This window comes from Babylonia areolata, chromosome 11 (genome assembly GCF_041734735.1).
Source record: "Babylonia areolata isolate BAREFJ2019XMU chromosome 11, ASM4173473v1, whole genome shotgun sequence".
Classification (NCBI taxonomy): domain Eukaryota; kingdom Metazoa; phylum Mollusca; class Gastropoda; order Neogastropoda; family Buccinidae; genus Babylonia; species Babylonia areolata.
The window spans coordinates 8,977,788-8,987,256 of NC_134886.1; the positions used below are offsets into that span (position 1 = coordinate 8,977,788).

Consider the following 9,469-nt stretch of genomic DNA (forward strand, 5'->3'; position numbering starts at 1 on the left):
CGTCTTGGTAACCGTCGTTGTTGTCAGCATCAGCGTCATCATCGTCGTAGTCGTCGTCGTCCTCCTCCTCCTCATCACCATCACCATCGTCGTCATCGTCTTCGTAACCATCGTCGTTGTCATCATCATCGTCGTAGTCGTCATCGTCGTCATCGTCATCACCATCATCATCATCATCGTCTTCGTAACCATCGTCGTTGCCATCATCATCGTCGTAGTCGTCGGCGGCGTCATCATCATCATCACCATCAACATCGTCGTCATCATCATCGTCATCATTATAATCGCCATTATCATCATCATCACCGTCATCATCATCATCATCATCATCATCATCATCATCATCATCATTATCAACATCATCATCATCATCGTCGTCGTCGTCATCGTCTTCATCACCATCATTACCATCATCATCATCATCATCAGCTTATTACCTGGCCCAGTAACTGACATCAGTAACACAACCTCCACTGTAAATCTACATCTTTCACTGCTACTGCTTACTACTGCTGCTACTGCTACTGCTGCTTCTACCACCACCACCACCACCACCCATCCACCAGTTTAGATGTAACCACTACTCTGTTTGTGTGTGTGTGTGTGTGTCTGTGTTTGTTTGTGTGTGTGTGTGTGTATGTGGTGTGTGTGTGTGTGTGTGTGTGTCAGTCCCAGTCGTGGAAGTTCATTCAGGAAGACGTGGAAACAGACCCCATCCTGGTCATTGAGCTCTACAGCAAGTTCCTCTTCTTCTCTGTCTCCACTGCCACGCTGTGTGGTGAGACACTCTTTGTGTGTGTGTGTGTGTGTATGTGCGTGCGTGTGTGTGTATGGTGAGACACTCTTTGTGTGTGTGTGTGTGTGTGTGTGTGTGTGGTGAGACACTCTTTGTGTGTGTGTGTGTTGTATGTGCGTGCGTGTGTGTGTGTATGGTGAGACACTCTTTGTGTGTGTGTGTGTGTGTGTATGTGTGTGTGTGTGGTGCGACACTCTTTGTGTGTGTGTGTGTGTGGTGAGACACTCTTTGTGTGTGTGTGTGTGTGTGTGTGGTGAGACACTCTTTGTGTGTGTGTGTGTGTGTGTGTGTGTGTGTGGTGAGACACTCTTTATGTGTGTGTGTTTGTGTGTGGTGAGACACTCTTTATGTGTGTGTGTATGTGTGTGTGTGTGTGTGTGGTGAGACACTCTTTGTGTGTGTGTGTGTGTGTGTGTGTGTGTGTGGTGAGACACTCTTTGTGTGTGTGTGTGTGTGTGTGTGTGGTGAGACACTCTTTGTGTGTGTGTATGTGTGTCTGTGTGGTGAGACACTCTTTATTTGTGTGTGTGTGTGTGTGTAAGAGAGAGAAAGGAGGAGGAGGAGGCGTGAGGGGTAGAGAGTGGGGGTAAGGACCTGTGTGGGTACTGAGTTTTAGTTTCAGTTTCTCAAGGATGTGTCACGAGCACTGTGTTCGGACAAACACATAATGTACGCAACACCACCACATCTGCTAGGTAGATGCCTGGCCAGCAGCATAAACCAACGCGCTTAGTCAGGCCTTGAGTGCATATTTGTGTACCTATTAGAATGGGTTTCTTTTACAGAGTTTTGCCAGAGGACAACACTCTCGTTGCCATGGGTCCTTTTTCGGTGCGCCAAGTGCTTGCTGCACACAGGACCTCGGTTTATCGTCTCTCCCGAGTGATCAAATGTTATTTTCCAGTCAAACTTGGGAGAAATGGCGAGAGTGGGATTCGAACCCAGCCCCTCACGGATTCTCTGTATTGGCAGATGAGCGTCTTAACCATTCTACAACCTTATTGATACTGAGGGAGTGTGTGGGTGGGTGGGATTGTGTGTGTGTGTGTGGGGGGGGGGTTCACTCCATCTCTTGAACCTCCTACCCCCACACTAATACTCCAGAAAAAAGTATGAATAAAAAGAGGAAAGAAAAGGCGAAAATTGCAAAAGCATAAACCCACCAAACTATGTGTAATCCTAATCCGAATGGCCCTCCTACATAGAGACCTTGGTTTTCATGTAACGGCATTAACCCTATGACTGCTGCTGACAACCACGCTCCGTCAGTGAAGGGCTGCCACCTAACTGAAATGAGACAGAGTACAACAGCAAAGTGAGAGCTGTATGATCAGTGGTTTCTCCATTACAATGGGGAATCATTTACAGTTTAGTCTTTTGTGCAGGACTATGACTGTCAAACTAGGAGGCAAGACTGCACTGGCTCTTAGTGCTGCAGCCTTAGGGGCTAGTTGGCCTTTGGGGAAATCCCAACGCCGACTGTCCTAAAACCCTTTTGGCCGAGAGAGTGTGGATGTAACTTGGACAAGACATCCTCCACTACAATCAAATTCAAATTACAGCCCAGAAAATTAGGACAGCAGTTGCCTCCTTAGTTGTTGTGGTTGTCATAGTCGGATACGACTGACTATCACTCACAGATGAGGGTGTCAGTGGAGGGCTGTCACCTCACTGAGATAAGACAGAGCTGACAGGTCAGGGTGTCAGTTACTGCTCCTTCTGTTCAGCAAACCAATGACACCATTGACCATCAAACAAAAAGCACTGATCGCCTCCGATTCACTTCACACTTATCTCATTTTGCCAAGGTTCAGTCGTCATTGGGTTAAAGATCTTGTGAGAGTTGAATGTTTAAATTATCTGATTTGTGTACTTTTTTTTTTAAGCTTCTCAGATTTTGATTTTTAATGTGTGTGGGCAGTGTGGGATATTTTGGTGTTTTTTCTTTGTTATTGTTGTTGCTGTTGTTTTTATTGTTGCTGTTTTTGTTTTGTTTTATTCTGATTATTGCTTGCTGTTGTTGCTTGTTTGATTCCTCTTTTTATGTGGCTCAGTTTTAAACGGTTTTAGCTGAATATAATGATTTTATTCGCTTATTGCGTTTGTTGTTGTTGTATTGATTATGATCAGGAAAACATGTACAACGAACCAGTTAATTACTAATGCCCTTTTTTTTCGGTTGAACCCAGGGTCGGACAATGTTCTTCCCAAGTTCTGGTACAACTGCCTTTTTGCCGCCTTACAGGTCAGTTGGCTGTCAGTAGTTGTACAATTAGTATTATTCGTTAACTTTTGATCAGGATTTAACAAGGAGACAAAAATGAAATAAAATGAAATAGAACAAAATATTGAATTAATGAATAAATAAACAATAAATAAATGATTGAACAAATAAACTGCCTTTGCACGTATGTCTGTCTCCCCCTTTCGGTCTGTCTCTGTCTTGCCTTATCTCTGTCTGTCTGTCTGTCTGTCTGTCTGTCTGTCTCTCTCTCTCTCTCTCTCTCTCTCTCTCTCTCTCTTTCTCTCTTTGTCTCTGTCCCTTTCTCTGTATATTTGTCTGTCTCTGTGTCGCTGTATCTCTGTCTCTCTCGCTGTGTCTCTGTCTCTCTCAGTCTCAGAGACAAAGACCGAGAGAGACAGAGACTGAGAGAGACAGAGACACAGCGAGAGAGACAGAGATACAGCGACACAGAGACAGACAAATATACAAATATACTCTCTCTCTCCCTCCCACCCAATCCTCTCTGTCTCCTTACCTCACTCTTTCTCTCTCTCTCACTTTCTGTCTGTCTCTCTGTCTGTCTGTCGCTCTCTCTCTCTCTCTCTCTCTCTCTCTCTCTCTCTCTCTCTCTCTTTCTCTCTCTCTCTCTCTCCCTCCCTCTCTCTCTATCTCTCTCATTCTCTCTCTCCCTAATTCTCACTCTTTCTCTCTCTCTCACTTTCTGTCTGTCTCTCTGTCTGTCGCTCTCGCTCTCTCTCTCTCTCTCTCTCTCTCTCTCTCTCTCTCTCTCTCCCTCCCTCCCTCCCTCCCTCTCTCTCTCTCTCTCTCATTCTCTCTCTCCCTAATTCTCTCTCTCTCTCTCTCTCTCTCTCTCTCTCTGTCCGTCTGTATATATGCCTATCCTTCTGTCTGTCTCTGTCTGTCTGTCTGCCTCTGTGTCTGTCTATTTCTCTGTCTGTCTGTCTGTCTGTCTCTCTCTCTCTCTCTCTCTCTCCCCACCCTCTATTTCTCCTTCTGTGTGTGTGTGTGTGTGTGTGTGTGTGTGTGTGTGTCCCCCTCTCCCCCCCCCTCTCTCTCTCTCCCTCTCATTCTCTCTCTCCCTCATTCTCCCTCTGTGTGTGCGTGTGTGTCTGTCTGTCTGTCTCTTCCTCCCTCTCTCTCTCTATCTCTCTCCCTCCCTCATTCTCTCTCTCTCATTCTCTCTCTCTCTCTGTCTCTCCGTCCCTCTCTCTCTCTCTCTCTCTCCCTCTCATTCTCTCTCTCCCTCATTCTCTCTCTTTATTCCCCTCTCGCTCACTCTCTCATACTCTGTGTCAATTCCACTCCCTTCATATCACCCAGATGCTGCTCAGCTTCATCTGCTTCGCCTCCATCCTGGGACAGACTTTGTCCAGCGACACGCTCTCTCTCTCTCTCTCTCTCTCTCTCTCTGTCTGGTTGTCTGTCTGTATATATGCCTATCTTTCTGTCTGTATCTCTGTCTCTGTCTGTCTCTGTCTATTTCTGTCTGTCTGTCTGTCTGTCTGTCTGTCTCTCTCTCTCTCTCTCTCTCTCTCTCTCTCTCTCTCTCTCTCCCCACCCTCTATTTCTCCTTCTGTGTGTGTGTGTGTGTGTGTGTCTCCCCCCTCTCCCCCCCCCCTCTCTCTCTCTCCCTCTCATTCTCTCTCTCCCTCATTCTCCCTCTGTGTGTGCGTGTGTGTCTGTCTGTCTGTCTCTTCCTCCCTCTCTCTCTCTATCTCTCTCCCTCCCTCATTCTCTCTCTCTCATTCTCTCTCTCTCTCTGTCTCTCCGTCCCTCTCTCTCTCTCTCTCTCTCCCTCTCATTCTCTCTCTCCCTCTCATTCTCTCTCTCCCTCATTCTCTCTCTTTATTCCCCTCTCGCTCACTCTCTCACACTCTGTGTCAATTCCACTCCCTTCATATCACCCAGATGCTGCTCAGCTTCATCTGCTTCGCCTCCATCCTGGGACAGACTTTGTCCAGCGACACGCTCTCTCTCTCTCTCTCTCTCTCTCTCTCTCTCTCTCTCTCTCTCTCTCTCTCTCTCTCTGTCCGTCTGTATATATGCCTATCTTTCTGTCTGTATCTCTGTCTCTGTCTGTCTCTGTCTATTTCTGTCTGTCTGTCTGTCTGTCTGTCTGTCTCTCTCTCTCTCTCTCTCTCTCTCTCTCTCTCTCTCTCTACCCACCGTCTATTTCTCCTTCTCTGTGTGTGTGTATGTGTGTGTGTCTCTCTCCCCCTCTCTCTCTCCCCCCCTCTCTCTCTCCCTCTCATTCTCTCTCTCCCTCATTCTCCCTCTGTGTGTGCGTGTGTGTCTGTCTGTCTGTCTCTCCCTGTCCCTCTCTCTCTCTCCCTCCCTTATTCTCTCTCTCTCATTCTCACTTTCTCTCTCTATCTCTCCCTCCCTCTCTCTCTCTCTCTCTCTCTCTCATTCTCTCTCTCCCTCATTCTCTCTCTTTATTCCCCTCTCGCTCACTCACTCACTCTCTGTGTCAATTCCACTCCCTTCATATCACCAGATGCTGCTGAGCTTCATCTACTTCGCCTCCATCCTGGGACAGACCCTGTCCAGCGACACGCAGTACTGGCTGGGTTTCGGCCCCAACACCAACACCAACACCAACTCCACCACCCCAACCTCCCAGGCTGTCCAGCATCGCCGCGCGTCGAGTGCCACCTCCAGTCACCCGCGACCTGACATAACCATATCCTCCTCTTTCTCGGGACCAACTACGTCGGCGTCGGCGGCGGCGCTACAGGCGGCGCCCGCGGCAGGGAGCGTGGTGTCTGCTCTGAGGGTGCCATTGTCTGGAGCGCCCAGCAGTAACCAGGCGTGGCAGAACTATGGCAGCGGGAGCCACACTGTGGTGGTGATGGGTGGTGGGGGGAGCGTGGAAGGAGGAGGAGTGGTGAATGGAGGTGAGTTGGGTGTTTTGGATGGTTGGGGGGATAGGGGGGGAGGTAGAGAGGGGGGGTTTGGGAAGGTGGGGTTCTGGGGAAGGGTGGGTGTGTGTGAGGGTGGGGGTGAGGGTGGAGAGAAAGGGAAAGATGATGTGTGTGTGGAGGAAGGCAGTGCGGTTGGGTTTTGTTGTTGTTGTTTTCTGTTGTTTGTTTTGTGTGTGTGTGCGCGAGTGTGCGTATAATTATGTGTGTGTATATGAGGGGGGTGCTGCGCGGGGGGGGGGGGGACGAGGGTTTTGTGTGTATGTGTGTGTGAGTGCGTGTGTGTACGTACGCGTGCGTACAAGAGTCGTATTGAGATAATCAGTCCTCACTGTGTGTCTCTGTGTGTGCGTGTGCATTCGCAAGGCACGTGTGTGTGTGTGTACTCGTGCGCTTGAGAAGTTGTATGCCTTTGTGAGTATGAAAGAGAAAAAAGTGAAGCAGAATGGACAGTTTTACTTTTTTTTCTATTCGTATAGCTGTAAGTATGCGCGCGCGTGTGCGTGTGTTTGTGTGTGTGTGTGCTAGCGTACGTGTCAATGTTCGTTCGTGCGTGTATGAGCGCAAGGATGAGTGTCCCAAAATGGCAGTTGTTGTTATTTAGTTAATTTTTATTTCATTTACTTTTTTTTTTTCATCCGCGATGGCAGCAGACCAGGACACAGACACCGAGAGAGCCCGCTCCGTCACTCAGTCCCCCTTCCCCTTGTAATGCCTGAGGAGCAGGTGAAGACAGTAGGGGGCAGGACCTGTAGCCAACATAACCCACACGTGGTCGACCTGAATTCGGGTCCCAGACTGACTTCACACCCACACCAACAGCCAGAACAATCATCATCCACCCCCTCTTCAGACAGCCAGGACGTTACCCCTCTACAGACAGACAGCCAGGACTTCACCCCTCTTCAGACAGACAGCCAGGACTTCACCCCTCTTCAGACAGCCAGAACAATCATCACCCCCTCTTCAGACAGCCAGGACTTTCACCCCTCTAAAGACAGCTGTGACTTCAACCCTCTTCAGACAGACAGCCAGGACTTGCCCTCTTCAGACAGTCAAGATTTCACCCAGGACATCACCCTTCTGCAGACAGCCATAACGTCACCCCCCTTCAGACAGCCAGGACTTCACCCCACTACAGACAACCAGGATTTCACCCCTCAGACAACCAGTATTTCACCCCAGGCAGCCAGGACTTCACCGCAGACAACCAGGACTTCGCCCCACTTCAAACAACCAGGACTTTCCCCTCGCAACACCAGATGGACTTCACACCAGGACAGACATCCCCATTCAGTATTCCACCTCCCTCACCCCCTTCACCCTCCCAAACAGTGAAACTTCCACAATACACAACCAAGACCATGATCTCCAGTACTGAACAACATTACAAAACCTTGAGGGTGCCAGCCAGCAAGCCATCACACTCAACTCCTATCGAATTAGGAGTGCTGCACCTTCTGGCCAGTTTGCCGCTGTTTTCACAGGACAAAAACTTGGTGTCTGTATTCTTGTATGTGTAGACTTTTTTTTCGCAGAAGAGACTACAAGAGCTTGGTGCTTGTGTTCTGGTATTGGAGGGGTTTTTTTCGCAGAAGGGGCTACAAAAACTGGATGTCTGTGCTCTTGTGTGTGTGGACTTTTTTTCACAGAAGTGGCTACACAAACTTGATGTCTTTGTTCTTGTAATGGACTTTTCACAGAAGTGGCTACAAAAACTTGATGTCTTTGTTCTTGTAATGGACTTTTCACAGAAGGGGCTACAAAAACTTGATGTCTTTGTTCTTGTAATGGACTTTTCACAGAAGTGGTTACAAAAAACAGGATGTCGATGTTTTTTTCGCAGAAGGGGGGCTTCAAACAACTAGACATCTTTTTCTTGTCATGGACTTTATTTTCGCAGAAGGGCTACAAAAACTGGATGTCGATGTTCTTATAATGAACTTTTATTGCGCGATAGTCATTTTTTTATTCTGGCACCGTGGCAGAACCGGTCAGACGCTGGACTCATGGTCCAATGTTCACTGACGATCAGGGTTCGAGGCCCCGTTTCGGCATCGTGTTGTGTCCCTTGGAAAGGCACATTACTCCGATTTTCCTCACTCCACCCAGGTGTGAATGGGTACCTGACTTCGGTCGGGGGAAGGTTAAAACAGCGCAAAGGGAGGGCTGGGCCCCGCCTTCCTATGCTGAGCCCTTGTCACAGTGAATATGAGTTCACTTCCCCGATGGTGGTGAAAGGCTATGGGGCCTTTGACCTCAAATCAGAGTAAGAGTGCTGCACCTTCTTGGTTCCATGCCACTGCTTGTTCATCATGCCAGAAACCGGATGTCGTGTTTTTGTGATGGACTTTGAAGTGCCTTGCAACTGATGGGTTTAGTTGTGGATGATACGACACTGTACCCGATCTTTACCGAAAAAGCATCAGCAGGGTTCACACAGGTTTTAAAAGTATGTTTGAAATGTGTAAAGAAATGAAATGCTTTTTTAATGACACATGTTTATTTAGGGTTTCGATGCCTTCGCTGATAAACAACAGAACTTCATTGCTGTCGTTGATTAATAAAACTCAAATGCAAAATCCCCCCCCCCCCCACCTGAAATGAAGTGAAAGAGATTTGAAAAAATTATAAAAAGATTCTAAAAGTATCTCTCCGAACGAAACCACATCTCATTTATGTTGTGGACGATTTATTCAAGGGGCATAATTTGTCACTCTAAATACTGGTGCGATAGTTTTTGATTTGTGGCCTGAACAGGGTTTTAGATCTGCTTAAAGATGAGTTTTTGAACTTTGTGATTAAAAACTTTTTTTAACTTCTATACACCGCAGTTGCATGCAGGTTATGGAGGATTTTTTTTAATTTGATTTGATTTGATTTGTGTGTGTGTGTGCATCTACGTGCCATTACAGTGAACATGCGTGTTTGTAATGAGTGATGTACCCTGAGTGTGATGCTGTGTCAGGATTTATAAATGACCTAGTGCATCAGAAAGAGCGTGAAGTTATGCGACTGAAAACCTGTGTGGATTTAAAGAGGGACGCACACTGTACATTCCCCATGCTTCTTTCTTTTCGCAGATCAGCTTTCGGGGTTCCACTTTCCCACGCTGGGTGCTTTTCCTGAGGTTTAGGAGATTTTAAATGAGGACTGTTGGTGCATATTGTGTGTGTGAAGGAGAGAGAGAGAGAAAGCCAAGAAATGCGTATCTGCTAGTCCCCTTAGATTTTGAACATTTTAAACTAGGAATATTGATGCATGCGCCACTAGACTCTGTGTGAGAGAGAGACAGACAGACAGACAGAGAGAGAGAAATAAATGTTAGTTTTCTCCAACGGTGGAGATATTGGCCGACTTACGTATCTGCCGTGTAACACTTGACGACATTGATCGCGATGTGCAGTCTTTGACTACAATGACTTCCCCTAGTAATTATGTGGAGTGATGGCTTAGAGGTAACGCGTCCGCCAAGGAAGCGAGAGAATCTGAGCGCGCTGGTTTGGA

At 47.5% G+C, this 9,469-nt stretch overlaps 1 protein-coding gene across 2 annotated transcripts in view; it reads left to right on the forward strand.

The window, feature by feature from the left end:
* The window catches only part of LOC143287496 (uncharacterized), a 27,463-nt gene extending 18,197 nt beyond the window's left edge, over positions 1-9,266 (forward strand). The window contains exons 7-10 of one of the 2 annotated variants that reach the window (XM_076595523.1): positions 670-778; positions 2,986-3,041; positions 5,539-5,938; positions 6,613-9,266. In XM_076595523.1, coding sequence (XP_076451638.1) covers positions 670-778; positions 2,986-3,041; positions 5,539-5,938; positions 6,613-6,674 — 627 coding nt within the window. In that variant the 3' untranslated portion in view covers positions 6,675-9,266. The remainder of the gene's footprint in view (positions 1-669; positions 779-2,985; positions 3,042-5,538; positions 5,939-6,612) is intronic. The other variant, XM_076595524.1, reaches the window with a different exon arrangement.
* Positions 9,267-9,469: the final 203 nt, after the last annotated feature.